At 39.6% G+C, this 15,158-nt stretch overlaps 1 protein-coding gene across 1 annotated transcript; it reads left to right on the top strand.

Moving 5' to 3' along the window:
* Window positions 1-7,447: 7,447 nt before the first annotated feature.
* Window positions 7,448-14,895, top strand: ctsl.1 (cathepsin L.1). Its single transcript, XM_066717485.1, has 9 exons — window positions 7,448-7,511; window positions 7,674-7,774; window positions 8,903-9,045; window positions 9,644-9,841; window positions 10,170-10,361; window positions 11,935-12,100; window positions 12,546-12,651; window positions 13,343-13,472; window positions 13,989-14,895. Exons 2-8 carry the CDS (start codon window positions 7,675-7,677, stop codon window positions 13,440-13,442), a joined length of 1,005 nt encoding a protein of 334 aa, XP_066573582.1. The 5' UTR covers window positions 7,448-7,511; window position 7,674; the 3' UTR covers window positions 13,443-13,472; window positions 13,989-14,895.
* Window positions 14,896-15,158: the final 263 nt, after the last annotated feature.

Below are 15,158 nucleotides of genomic sequence, written 5' to 3'. Positions count from 1 at the left end.
CAGTATTAGTATGGTGTTCCTAATAATCCTTTAGGTGAGTGTATATATATATATATATATATATATATTTTTTTTTTTTTTTTTGGCGAGACCAGACTGTTAACTTATTGAAGAAACAAATATATATGTAACTGGGTACAAACAGGAAACCATTTGCATCAGTTTTGCTTTCAGTTTCATGTGGGTGAATGGAAAAACAACTTACACTGTACAGCAGATTCCCAGAACAAGTCCCACCCATATGGACCACAGTTTATATCGCAGGAATCAGTGAATGCATATGGGTTAATAAACTGTAGATACAAGAGTTCTTCATATAGTCTGAGTTCATTACCCTCTCCAGAGAGCACACTTCGCCGCAGTCTCTCCAAAACCCCCACACTGTCTGAGCGCCCACTGCTCTGCACAGAGTGCCTTTCAGATCAACCCAGCCGCACATTCCTGCCTCAGCACGTAAAATACTTTGGATGCGTACGTACCCTCCCGTTTGGATAACAAAGGTTTCGCTATAGGGCAACAATTAAAGTGGTGATGATAAAACCAATGTCCTCCTTAATATTTTTAGTTTTGATTTTCAATGTGTAAATTAAACAAATTTGTGAATGAAATTATATAAATGTAAAGGTGAACTCATAGAAAAAGAGTATATGAATGTGCTATTCCTTTAGTTCTGGAGAATATGAGTGGGTGATTTGACAGTACAAAAACTGCAACACAATGCTTAAATTGCAGGAAAACGTGTGATTAAGACGTGTGAACTGGCACACTCTTCATGGTTATGTTAAAAAAAGGAGTGTTTCTTTCTCTTTTCAGAGAGAAGCACAGTCAGGTGACAACTTTACTCCGACCTATTGTACATGTTATCATAATGGAGAGGAAACTGAGAATCCCCCTGCCCCCCACACATAGAAAAGATAAAAGAAAACAGAAGCAAGGACATGTTCACATTTCTGAGAATTAGCACAAGTGGAAACTGTCTGACAAACAGGGCTGCTAATAAGGCAGTGGAGGAAAAATAATGCTGAACAGGAAAGATTATTGGTAAAGCCTTCTCTCCAGTTCCCACATGCAAATTAGAGGTGAAGTACAGCATGCAGGCTACCATGTAATTTCCTGTAAAACGAAAGCAGCGTGGATGGAAATAATAGCACAGCCAGTTCATAGCAGTATGACGCATTTAATTGAATGTAATTAATGCAATTTCAAGTAATTTGTTTAACAAAATTGGCTTAACAAATCAGAAAATCCAAAAATGTGTGTAAAGTTTTTACTAAATGGCAAAATAAATTCAGCATCCTCATCAGAAAATCTGCCCACACCTTGGTACAAGAGGCCCGTGGGTGCAGACAGGGATGTGGGTAGAGGCAATACGGTGGGTGAACAGAACAAGAGTTTAATGTATTACTATTAGTCCAAAACAGAAAACAACGCAGGAAAATCTGTGCTCTGCCCATGCTCAGCCTGCATGGAGGTGCCGATGTAGAGAAGGCAATTGTGAATTAGAAAGAAAAGTCTGCATGGAGTCAAGATCATGTCTTATCCAGGTATACCAGCCTTATGGTCTGGAGATAAAAGACCTACAAGTTACACTGTTGAGTGTTTGACTACATTTGTCCCTCTCAGACTTTAAGAACATAAGAACATAAAGTTTACAATGAGAGGAGGCCATTCGACCCATCGTGCTCGTTTGGTGTCCATTAATAACTGAGTGATCCAAGGATCCTATCCAGCCTATGTTTAAATGTTCCCAAACTTTCAGCATCTATCACATCGCTGGGGAGTTTGTTCCAGATTGTGACGACTCTGTGTGAAGAAGAGTTTTCCGTTTTGAATGCCTTGAAGCCCAATTTCCATTTGTGTCCCCGGGTGCGTGTGTCCCTGCTGATCTGGAATAGCTCCTCTGGTTTGATGCGGTCGATGCCTTTCATGATTTTGAAGACTTGGATCAAGTCCCCACGTAGTCTCCTCTGTTCCAGGGTGAAAAGGTTCAGTTCCTCAGTCTCTCAGTAGGACATTCCCTTCAGACCTGGAATAAGTCTGGTTGCTCTCCTCTGAACTGCCTCTAGAGCAGCGATGTCTTTCTTGAAGTGTGGAGCCCAGAACTGTCTCCAGTATCCAGATGAGGTCTAACTAGTGCATTGTACAGTCTGAACATCACTGCCCTTGTTCTCAATTCTACACTTTTGACAATATACCCTAAAATACTGTTTGCCTTTTTTATTGCTTCCCCACATTGTTTGGATACAGAAAGTGAGGAGTCCACGTAGACTCCTAGGTCTTTCTCATGCGTTACTTCATCTAGTTCTGTTCCTCCCATAATGTAATTATAGTGGACATTTTTGTTACCTGCATGTAATACCTTACACTTCTCCACATTGAATTTCATCTGCCAGGTGTCGGCCCACAACTGAATATTATCTAAGTCCCTCTGAATAGCCTGTGCTGCCGAGATTGTATCTGCTGAGCCGCCTATTTTAGTATCATCTGCAAATTTGACTAGTTTGCTAACTATCCCAGAGTCCAGATCATTAATATAGATTAGAAAAAGCACAGGCCCTAGTACTGATCCCTGTGGAACTCCACTAACAACCTCACTCCTCTAATCGACACCCTCTGTTTCCTATACATAATCCCAGTCATAATCCATCTACTTACATTACCCTGAAAGCCTACAGCTTCCAATCTGAGGATCAGTCTTTGGTGTGGAACCTTATCAAAAGCTTTCTGAAAATCTAAGTATGTCATATCATATGCTTCACATGATCCACAGCTGCAGTTGCATGTTCATAAAATTCCAATACATTAGTAAGACATGATCTGCCTCATCTAAACCCATGTTGACTGTCTCCAAGAATATGTTTTTTATTACGATGCTCCTCTATTTTCTGTCTAATAATTTTTTCCAACATTTTACAAGTGATGCAGGTGAGACTGATTGGTCTGTAATTTCCTGGCTCAGTTTTGTCCCCTTTCTTGTGGATTGGTATGACATTTGCAGTCTTCCAGTCAGTCGGCACATCCCCTGTTCTAAGTGTCATCTTCAAACCATGAGGTCTGAGTGATTGAGAGTGAGTTTTTCCTTTTAATATATTATCTTTGCCTGGAAGATCAATTAAAATGTACATACCAGGCTTTTCTGTTTTATTACAAGATCAGCCCAATTTCAGAGTGCTATACCCATTTGTTCTGTCCTAAATTTTGATTAAAATAGCGTGCGTTTTAAGAATCCTTGCTCATGCTGAGAAAGCCCTTTATTTAATTAAAAAAGCTGGCTACTTGGAGTGGAAGCTATTGGAAATAATTACCGTGCACTGGCAACAAACAATCTAATCGGAAACGTACCCAGAAAGTCACGCAAACAACACAGAGCGGAACGCAGCCCAATTAAAAAAATAATGAAAAATGAAATGGGGAAGGGAGAAGCGAGCTCCTTTGAGTGGAGTTACTTGTCTTTTACGAGGGCAAAGAGACGCATTTCCAAGACATTTGTTATACAGCCACATTATTGAGCAATCAAATTCAAAAGCAAAGAATCATTAAGCAGGAGGACCTACTTTTATTGCCATTCACATGACAGTCACACCGTGGGTCATGAAGATTTTTAACATCAGGAGGATGTGACAATTCAGGGCTCACAATGCAGACAGGAAAGGTGGTTAGTGGGCGAAAAAGGGGAACAGGGAGGGGCAGGTGACTGAGGCGAAGCAGAGAGATAACGGGAGTCTCAAAAGGAGCTATAATTAAACTTTAAAGAAATTGTAGGGAAAGGATATTTGTCTGATGTGTATGGGAAATGTTTCATAGAAAGACTATATTGTAAAATGAAATCCCACAGTCACTGTACGGTTGTCTTTCTGAAACAACATGCATTGGGTTTATGAAAATACTTTTGGGTCTGACAAGAATCCAAACAGATGACTAACTTTACACATCTGAGATTACACATACATTTATTACATGTGAATATGGGCAGATACACCTTTGCAAGGCGTTTGCAGCAAATTACATCGGTACCTAGGGGGAGATAAAAAGCCTTACTGAATGCAAAATATATATGAAATTGCCTCATTAAATATGCCACATTATAATTTCAAATTTAATATACACTGTATGACAGGAGGCTCTAAGGCAAAGCTGCCTTAGAAATTCGACCAGAGGCCTGGCACTAAACAGATGAGTTTTGAGGGTATCCAAATTGCAGGTCTCTACTGTATTGTGATGTTTTGCACAACAGTGTACTGCCAGTGGTGATTAAAATTACATAAAAAAGACAAAAGAGTCAAGTTGTGGAAAAAATGACATGGCCTGCTCCAAGTCCTGACCACAGCTGCATAAAACACCTCTGAGATGAGGTGGAGAAATGAATCAGGAAGACATGAACACTAGAAACTGTCATGGGAGGAATGGCATATAGCAAGAGTGCCACTGATAGACCTGCATCCTGTTTAATACTTTGTGAACCACTGTTTCTTGTTCTATTTATTTTTTACTAATTTTCATCTATGAATGCTGCTTGGATTTAGCATATCACCATCAAAGTCCACACAGGGTTCACAACCCGTTTCCACAATCTGAAACTTCAAACTGTCAAACAACTGAAGGGAAACTGCAGTTCAGTCTAGCAAAACAAGCGATCATGTCTGAAACTCTTCACAAATGTGCTAAACTTGTAAGAAGTCACATGCATTGTATACTCCCTTTCAGTTACACTTGTGTTTTTACAATATGCACCATACAGACGTTTTTTCTTTAGTTGCACATGCATTGTAACATGGGAATCACATGATTTGCAGAATTTGGAAGACGGGAAGTTGACATTGAATCAAAAGAAAGCTGCCTAAGTCATGTTTTCAAAGTCCTACTACGGACTGATTTGTTATTTAACAGACACACAAGAGTTCTTGACCTGATCTTTAGGCAACTTGACCTGAAGCACATTCACTTTGATTGGCCCAAATCCAGGCACCCTAACCCAGACTTTTATGTTCTTATTATGCTCTGGTTTATATTCAGTCATCTGACCAAATCATAAACACCTGTTCCCTTTAGCTGCAATCTTACTGCGAGACACCAGGTGAGAAAGCAGAGGTTTGAGATTGACAAGTGGTGAAAAAGACCCCCTTTGTGGTTTCCTGTTATATAGAACAGATTTTAACCACTACTGTACTGTCATCTTTCATGCCATGGGAAATCTGAATAGTGGAAATAGTGTGTGCAACACATTTACAAAATACAAAATCTTCGTGAGCAATCTGACCAACCAATCTCAACAAGGCTGAATGTATTGTTGAGTGTAAAGCAATCAATACAGGAAAACCATTGAACTTATTATATCCTTGCATTTGGATACATTTGGATTCAAAATGTATTCTTTTAATTTCATGTTGAATTCTTCTGAGAATCCAATTGTTTCAAATTCAGTTATTATTATTAATTTATATCGCACTTTCCACTTTTGCAGAGCAAGCATCTTAAAAAGCAACACAAAATAGGCAACATCACAGGACTTTTACACTGAAGGTGAAGTGAGACAGGAAAAGGGGAAGTGATTTTCTTACCCTGCTAGAGTTTTAGCAGTTCTCTTCCAGTCTATAGACACAGGGGCTTCCACTGAATTCAGGACAAGGAAACAAACCAGTTTACATTACTCTCCTTGGCTCTATTTCAAGATATATATAATCTAAATTGAACCAACATTAACTCTTTCAAGATCTTATGGCTACTTTAACTCTACTTTGCAAACCTACACTTTGCTATCATCTGTACTGCAATAGTGAACACTTTCATGATCATTTCAAAGACATCCACAGCAAAACAAAGGAAATCTGAAATTCAAGATTTATGCAGGTGAGAAGAATGCTGACGTGAAATAAAAAGGTGAATTTTTAACATGTATATAGCACATTTTAAAGGTCAATGATTCTAGCCTTGAAGTATTTTATGGTATACTGTTTGGATGTTGGCTAAACTAGGACCTTGTGACTAAATATTCTATCAGACAGGAAAGCAATGTGCAGTGCTCTTAACATTGGACTTAAACAGAGCATAAGAGAATCTGAAGTGTGCTATGACTGTGCACTTCTAATGCTTGTGGGTTCATTTAGACCTGCACAGGGTATTACCACCAGTTGAAGCCCCCCTCATTGCAAGATTCATATTAATTTAATATATTTTCTATCCTTGACTTGGACACTGAAGAGATTTTAAAATTCAGTTTCATGGTTGCACACCATAAGGGTGACTTTGCATTCCCACACCTACCACAGCACAATGGTTTAGGGTGTAAAAAACATACACAGAATTGCTATGGGATGTTTTTTTTAAATAATTATTTGGGCTTGTGTACCCTTTTAATGTGATTGTAACTTTCATCAAAACAAAACCAAAAGGCTGTAAAGAAAATGGCAAAAACGATCCGAGGTTATTAGAAAGGCGTGTGGGCGCGCTTTTAATAAAAATGATTTCAAATATTTCTTAGGATTTTACTTACAGTAGACATGAGTCACCCAGACATTTCTCTAACAGCGTGTTGGAGAAATGGAGGTTGGACTCACTATTGGGACCAGACGCCCACAATAACATGTCTTAAACTAACCCTTTTCTTCCTTTTACCCTTAATGAACTTGTGATTTTGCTGACCGCTTTAAATGGTTATTAAAAGTTGCCTGATCACTAATAAACTGAAGTTAAATCATCATGTGACCCACACTAACTAAGACAATGTTTCAAAACATGGGAAACAAAAGGTCAAAAAGTGTATTTCACATAGTATTAGTCAGTGCCTAACTGGAAAAACAACTAAGTAGTAAGTAACTAGAAGAGAAATGTGGTGGTGGGAAATGTGTTCCTACTGCACATGTACAAACAAGTTCTCGCCTTTTATCTTATCTGTTTAAAGATTGTGTTGTTAGTGTTCTGCGATTAAAGTAATCAGACTGATTTTAGCTGTGCTTTTTCTAATCTGAGAGTAGAAGAGACTGATCTTTGGGAAAGGTCTGGGACAGAGTCAGGGTTAGGGGTGGTTTGGGTCCGGGAGGCTTCACCAGAGGACAATTACATTTCAGTTCAGAAAAATATACTGAAATAGATTTTGAAAACATAGTGAAATATGTTATTATTATAAATGTAAATCCAATGCTTCAGGCTATAATGATTGTTGAAATATATTGGTATATAGATACAAATATTTATTTTCATAAGGGGAAAAAATATCTCAGGACGCCTATCCAAGAACACATCAGAAACCATTTCAATTTAACAAGCATCTCCAAAAACATGACTCCATTACTGTGTGCAGGGCTGATATATTTAAATAAACAACTGCAGTCCTTTGGAAATGTACTTCAGTCACCTGCTTATTCATACGTAATTTCCCAAAACATTGTTTTGTGGTTCATAAGCTCAAATTTTGTTTATGAGTTTATGACAGTCAGGTGACTATCTGAAACTGTGTATAAATGCCATGCAGAGTCGTGTTTCCTCACTCAGTTCTTATCTTGAACGTTGAGCAGGTAAGGAGCAGAAGTGATTTCCTGCCTGTGGCAAGCTCTACCTTTCAGCACGAGAGAGAGAGAGAGAGAGAGACAGAGGGAGGGAGGCAAAGAGAGAGAGTGACAAAGAGAAACTACTCGGGAGTCCTTTTCTGTAACTTTTCCTTTGGTTTCTTCTTTAAGGATGAAGTTGCTTGTGGTTGCCGCTGCCTGGGTGGCTGTTGTCAGCGCAGCCAGTTTAACCCTTGAAGACCTGGAGTTTCACGCATGGAAACTTAAGTATGGTAAGACAATCGCTCTTATAAAGTGATAAAGGTTATTTGCGATCAGCTTCAGTCTCCATAAGAAAAGTCTCAATCCAACTAACTCTGCACCATGACATGTCTTGATTTCTGTCTTTGCTTTCACAACACCCACAAGACTGCCTCCCAATTATACCTGTGTTACAAGTTTTACTTGGTAAACTGAATAGCAGCTCAAGGCTAGTTAGCAGATACCCGGGCTAAGGTTTCATGTCACAAAAAAGCCTTTGTAGAGGCTACATTCCCATACCGGACAGCCAGCCCATTGCTGCAACAGTAATCTGCAGTTCAAAAGGGCTTTAGGGCTTCAGAACAATATAACTATACAAACACACACAAACACACATTTTAAAATAGTTATATAGTTCTGAAATAGCCTTTTAAAAGTTTTTTTAATGTTGTATCAGAGAAGTTTCTGAAAGTTTCATGATGCTGCAATCTGAAATGAATTTAGCTTTAATAGCCTAATGTGATCTCTCTCATCGTGGACTAAGATGTCGCTGATTAAAACTTCTCAAACTGAAGTGAACAGGCATGAGCATATTCATCAGAGGAGGTCATAGAACTGAAATCCACAGATAGACAAAACGCACCGCTTCCAAGACATGAAAGACAATTTAGCCTTCTTTGAAATGTCTTCTCTTACAATACATTTGCATTTCTACATGTGTAGTTTTGATGTCAAAACAATATAGATACATTGGATCTGTTTTTTCAGATGCTTTTTGAATTAGAGTTGATACATTTTTTAGGGAACTTATTCTTGTAAATATTAAAAAAAAGTAGAAAATTTCTTTAAAATACAGGGCAAAAAAAAATGCTTTCAGTTTCTTATTCCCCCTCGGTGTCGGTGGCAGAACATCAATGAGATTCTTAAGTCAGAAAAGTCTTCAATTTAACCTTAAGCCAGAATCCACAAAGCAGTTGCAGAAATATGCAAAAAAACTGCATACTGTGCAGGACAAGAAACACAAAGTTGTGCAGGTGCAAAAAAAGGATCTAGCCTCGAAAGCAAAGCAAGCTGAAGCAACCTTTCTTAAGATCTTCACCAAAAGCTCTGTGAGCGCAGACTGCAGGTTTTGAAGCAGAGAGTGTGTGTCTGTGTTTCAGGGAAGATGTACAGCTCGCCTGCTGAGGAGGCCCAGCGCAAACAGACCTGGATGTCAAATCGTAAGCTGGTCATCGTGCACAACATGCTGGCAGAACAGGGAATCAAGTCGTACACACTGGGCATGACCTTCTTCGCTGACATGGTACGGCCTGCATGCTGAACACACCAGCTCTACGTAGCAGATCCTGCTCATAGTTAATTTAGTTTTTAAACTGAATTAAATCTGCAACTCTACAGTACCCCAACTTAGCAGAACATATCGGGCCCATCCTTGGAAGTGTTTATTAAAAAAAAATCTTTATTTCCTCATAAATTGCCTGTTCCGTAGCTTTGTCTTACAAAAGTGGGTTGTGGGAAAGTAACAGACAATGTACTGTAGGATAAGCAGTAAGTTCAGAGTCCGTCCTTCTTTCATTAATCTTAATAAGTCTTTCATTTATTAACTCAAACCGCCATATGATATCCTATAGGACCATATGGGAAAACATACCCGAATTGGCAGCTATTAATCCGACGGAGGACACACCGATCTTTGTAAAAATGTGAAAAAAATTTTTTTTCATCATGTATCAACCTTTCAATGATCCCCATTAAATACATACATAGATGCCTAGTATGCAGTAGGACAAGAGCCGAACATCACGCCAGCACTACTGTAGTCTGCACACTTTCCACTAGTGGGGGATATAAATGAGTAAAGTTCAGACCTGAGGCATCCTGTCTCTGCCCTTCCGCCCCAGGACAACGAGGAGTACCGGCGTGTGGCGTTCAGGGGCTGCCTGGGCCGCTTCAACAGCACCAAGGCCCCTCGAGGATCCACCTTCCTGCGGCGGGCAGTGGGTGCCAGTCTTCCCAGCACCGTGGACTGGAGGGACAAGGGATACGTCACTGAGGTCAAGGACCAGAAAAACTGCGGCTCCTGCTGGGCCTTCAGTGCGGTAAGAGCTGGGGACGGGGCCCCCGTCTGCAGAGGGAACCAAGTCCGTCAGGATAAGCACGTAACCAGACCAGAACCCCACAAGCCATGCTGGCATGCATGCATTATAACCATCACCTTTTATTCTGTAAAAAGGTCTTTTACTTCATTGAAGTGAGACTGGCAAAGCGCTATTCCAGGTCTATCTCACAGATTACATACGGTGGTGCTTTAGAGAGATCGCTTCCTTCTTTTGGGGAACTGGAAAAACGTTTCTGTTTTGATTTTTACTGATCTGCATGTATAATATAGACATACATATATAATGTGTGTGTGTGTGTGTCCTACAGACAGGATCTCTGGAAGGACAGAATTTCAGGAAAACCCAGAAGCTGGTGTCTCTGAGCGAGCAGCAGCTGGTGGACTGCTCAGGTAGCTTCGGAAATTTCGGCTGTGGTGGAGGGTTGATGGACCAGGCCTTCGCTTACATTAAGGAGGCCGGAGGGATCGACACGGAGGAGTCTTACCCCTACGAGGCCACAGTGAGCTGATTATTCAACACGTCTAGTTTGATTGTTTTGTTTATAGTACATAGTCTCCTAACTCTTTGCATTCACATCTGATTAGAGGTTTTGAAATGGTGTTAAAAAAACAAAACTGAGAAAACCACTCAGAACACACAACAGGGGTTTCTGAAATGTACCGTGGTGATTTCTTGTCCCATTGGGCTTCCATACATAAAACATAAGGCAGGAACTTAATGATATAGGCCCATTCTACCCATCTCACTGAGTTGTCGCTAATTGAGTCCTAATTTCATTCAGCTTATTCCTGAAATAAAAGAGGCAGCTAAACTCACATGGCTGCATAGTTTATTCCAAACCCCCAAGTCTTTGCATAAAAATACACCTCCTATGCTCAGTCGTAAAACATTCCTAATTTTCGCTTGGGAGCTCACCCACTCAGGATTTTCGAATACCCAAACCCCTTTGTGGGCTGAGCTCCAGTAAGTCTTGCTCGAAGGCTGCACGAAGAAACGTCAGGTACTCCTGAACACCACAATCACTCACTGCATGAAATGTTGTGTTTATGACATATGTGAACAAACTTAAGGTTTACAAAGTTTACACAGCTTGTAGACATTTATGTAAACCATAATTTCACAAATGGTTTACTCAGGGTTGAAAACAGGGTTGTAAACTGCAGTAGATTAATAGAACACGGTGTGTCAATAATACTTTTTACTGAAGTTGTTCCACTGAAACTAAGCAGTTATACACAGTTCATGCAAGTGGAAAAAGTGCATCAGAAATGTATGAACTGATCCCGGAAAATAAAAATCAAATATTTCATTAATTAAAAAAATGTAAAAAAAAAGGTTTTCAATTACTTCAAAAAAGACAAAAATGTGCTGAGTTCAGTTTGTACATTTCTTGCACTCTTTCCACGTAAATTACTGCTTATTTTCAGCGGAACAACTTCAGTGAAAGGGTATGGATACACACAACCTTAATCTACTGCAGTTTGTGTAACTATTGCATAACATTTACATAAATGTACAATTCACATTGGTTACACATTACAAACATACTGTATAAAATGTGGTAAAGCATTTGGAAACTAAAATTGTTCAGTTGAGTAAACATAGTTTTGGAAAACGTGTTTGAGAACAAAAAAACGAAATGTCACCTTAAGCAAACTAAAATTTTGCAATGTGTTAATTATTGTTCAAATACACCTGAATTTCTCCATTATATTCACAACCCCAAATAAACCATTTGTGAAATTACGGTTTACATAAATGTTTACCATCTCACACCTTAAGATTATTATTATTATTATTTTTATTTCTTGGCAGACGCCCTTATCCAGGGTGACTTACAAAATATAAGTGCAATACAAAGTGCAAGAATACAGTTCAGTACAAGTTTAATATGGTTTGTCGGTATATTCACATATGTTGTAAACACCACATTGAATGCAGTGACTGGGATGGTGTCCTGCTGGGACCGGACCCGACGCGGCGTATCCAAACAGAAATTGCTCATTTGTAACACAGACTGTTCCTCACAGCGTCCCCTGCAGACAGTTCATATCCCCCTTCTCTCTGTCCAGGATGGGGAATGCCGATTCAATCCCAACACCATCGGAGCCACCTGCTCTGGCTACGTTGACATCGCCAGTGGAAAGGAGGACTCCCTGCAGGAGGCCGTGGCTAGCGAAGGGCCTATTTCTGTGGCCATCGATGCTGGGCATTCCTCCTTCCAGCTCTACCAGTCAGGTGCTGCACTGGTTCCCCTTGCCCCCTAACCCCCCGAGCCAGGGAACACACCCGGTCCTGACAAACCCCGAACACAAACATAAGCAGTACCTGTGGACCCTTAACTACAGCAACTGCAAACCACAAAACCGACTAGAGACGCAAAACAGACACCCCATACAGCAAAACACATCATGCTGTCATAACAAAAATAAGCTCTGTTGTCTAGTGCAAACACTATTTTCTTAAGTAATCATCTAGTTTCAATAAATCTTGTGCAACTCACAATTCACAGATTCACAAAAGCAGCAAAAAAGTGCCCTAAAACTGTATTGAGTGCCTGGGATTTCATTCCATCCAGAAACTTAACAGCACTTATATATAATGTAGAAAGGACATAAATGCCTAAAACAGTAATGTCTCCGGCATGCTTCTGCTTTATTAAGGGGAAATGTCTTCACCACAGGTATCTACAATGAGCCCACCTGCAGCAGCTCTGAGCTGGACCACGGCGTGCTGGCTGTGGGCTATGGCACTGAGAATGGCAGGGACTACTGGCTGGTGAAGAACAGGTAAACCTGAGAGGAACCAATGCATTACCTAAGAGGAAATCAGTGATTAAAAAAAAAAAACACACACAGAAGTCGTGAAAGACAAAGGTATCTGAATAAAACTCAGATTCACAAGAGGTGGATGAAATGCACGGAGGCCTTGGATTTTTCTGTCATTGTCCTGGAAATCAATTATCCGTCTATTACAGTGAATTTCAGAAGAAGGCATGTTATTCACTGTACGCTATGATTTCCTCTAAAAGGGCAACTGAAGATTTTTAACTCTCAGCTTGACTTTTATAACCACTTTGGCGAACTAAAAGAAAAAGCGATATACTCAGGCACCTCACTTGAACACTGTTAAGGTTTCCAATCTCACATTTGAAGTTTGAAGTTTGAAGTTTGAAGTCAGATAAATCATAAATAATGTATATATTTTTGTGAAGCATCGGTGGCCTTTCTGTCGATGTACGGGTTGCATGTACGTGGAGAATACCAATATACCATATAGGTTTTTCTTTAAGCCTGAAAGTAGTGACACAATTATCACTACTTTTACAGGAAACATTTGTGGTTTCCATTCATTGCCCGTAACAACATACATCCAGAACCGCCTCGCTGCAGGGATCAATGTTATCAAAGGTTACTTTAAACACACATAGCTTTAGGAACTGTAAACCTAACTGGTGTGCATGATGTGCTGTATGTGCAGCTGGGGTGAGTCTTGGGGAGACAAAGGCTACATCAAGATGTCCAGAAACCAAAACAACCAGTGTGGGATCGCCACAGCTTCCAGCTACCCTCTGGTCTAAAGGACAGTCTGTTTCCTTGAACGTACACAGGTAGGAAAGGAGGACGTCTTTTCTAGTCTGCGTGCTGATTGATCACCTATAGAAAAGCATATATGATTAACTATTAGAAAACAAATGTATCAATATCTGGTTGAATTAGAGCTTTACTAAAAGTAAGTGCATTATATTTAAAGATTCTATCTACAGTCCGCACTGTTCTATATACGTTTATATTGTATTCCAAATACGACAATGATAGACCTATAGTCATTATTGTATTTACTTATGCATGGGCAGGGACAGGGTCATATAATAGCCTGTTTACTGCCTATGCAACTTGCCAATCTATGTATATGTCCGTCTATCTGTCTGCAGATCCATTAATTTATACACAAATAGACACACTTTATATAATGTAAACTGTTTTCTGTAGATACTAATTTCAGCTAATCTTCATCTTCCTGTTAACTAAACGGCATTCAATTCATCTGCAATCATTCCTACCCACCCATGACTGCTGTGTTTAGCCCTACATTAAGATAATGATCGGTTCATTTTGTCTTTCAGGTCTGGACTGACTATACTGTGAACAAGTCAGAGGCGTACCAAAGAGGAAATGATACACAATAAATCTCAAACCAATGATAATAATGTGCAATAATACCTCATTAATTAAGTTTATTAGCTGGCCGGTCATCTTTAAGGTTTTGAACTTAACCTTCACTTTTAAAGAAATAAAAACAACAACTGTGCATGTCATTAGAAAATCTGGTCATGGACTTTAGTTCTGTGCGTTAGGCGCTTTTCTATATTCGGATGTAACTCTAAACAAATGAAGACTTGTAGCTGAAGTACGGGCTGAATGTGCTCCTCTCTCAGGAAATACTGATGGTTAACAGCATCATTTGCCACACAGAGAAAAACACAGCCCTACTTCCCTTGAAGTGGTTGACTACGCAGGCATCTCTACACAGCAACACAGGGAACAGTTAATTTTGTATTGCTGTTTTTCTTACAGACATTTTAAATGAGATGTAACTTAAACGGTATTTACATTGAAGTAATTTGAATGTGCTTCTGAATATCTGCCAGATGTAAACAGTGTGTCTGAATTGAACTGTGGGAAAAAAGGCCTGGGAAAAGTTTCCCAGTTTCAAGTACTATTATGGCACCTCTGTGCCATAATACCCACAAAGACACTAAAAAGGAGATGTAAGGAGATGTAAAAGAGATGTATATGCTTTATTAGAGGTACAGACTAAAGTTGTAAAACACAGTGGTACATTGTTTTTTCTGTGAACTGCCATCCGTCCCGTCTTATTTGCCTCACAGTTTGCATTTGTCTTGTTGCACTTTAATTTCTATTTCACTGTAAATCAGCCACAACTGTGAATGTAGATTCTCATCTGTCTGTCAGACTGACTGTAATTGTTGTTGTTAATATACATATCAAAATAAAATATACTCCACTGAGGCTGATTTTGGAGAGCCTGATTATAACCACTGAGCACGGCAAGTTTCCTAATTATCACTGGGGAAGATTGAGCTGCCGGTGGGGCTCGAACGCAGTTCAGAGGTGCTTTGTCAGCTTAGCCTTTTACGGTGGGCACATGAATAATGGAGAGACAACCTTTAGAGCCCCCTGGAAAAACTACACTAAGGACTGTGTATATTAAATTCACACACACACACACACACACACACACATATATATATATAAATAACATTTTATGCAAG

This window comes from Amia ocellicauda, chromosome 11, assembly GCF_036373705.1.
Source record: "Amia ocellicauda isolate fAmiCal2 chromosome 11, fAmiCal2.hap1, whole genome shotgun sequence".
Taxonomy (NCBI): Eukaryota; Metazoa; Chordata; class Actinopteri; order Amiiformes; family Amiidae; genus Amia; species Amia ocellicauda.
The sequence above is the reverse complement of the archived record's forward strand: the minus strand, read 5'-3'. Positions and strand labels throughout refer to the sequence as shown.

What these genes read in the sequence shown, in the direction of transcription:
- ctsl.1 (XM_066717485.1), top strand. Translation starts at nt 7,675, where the DNA reads ATGAAGTTGCTTGTGGTTGCCGCTGCCTGGGTGGCTGTTGTCAGCGCA. An exon ending in CTTACCCCTACGAGGCCACA is followed by an intron (nt 10,362 to 11,934) that starts GTGAGCTGATTA and finishes CTCTCTGTCCAG; the next exon opens with GATGGGGAATGCCGATTCAA. An exon ending in TACTGGCTGGTGAAGAACAG is followed by an intron (nt 12,652 to 13,342) that starts GTAAACCTGAGA and finishes CTGTATGTGCAG; the next exon opens with CTGGGGTGAGTCTTGGGGAG.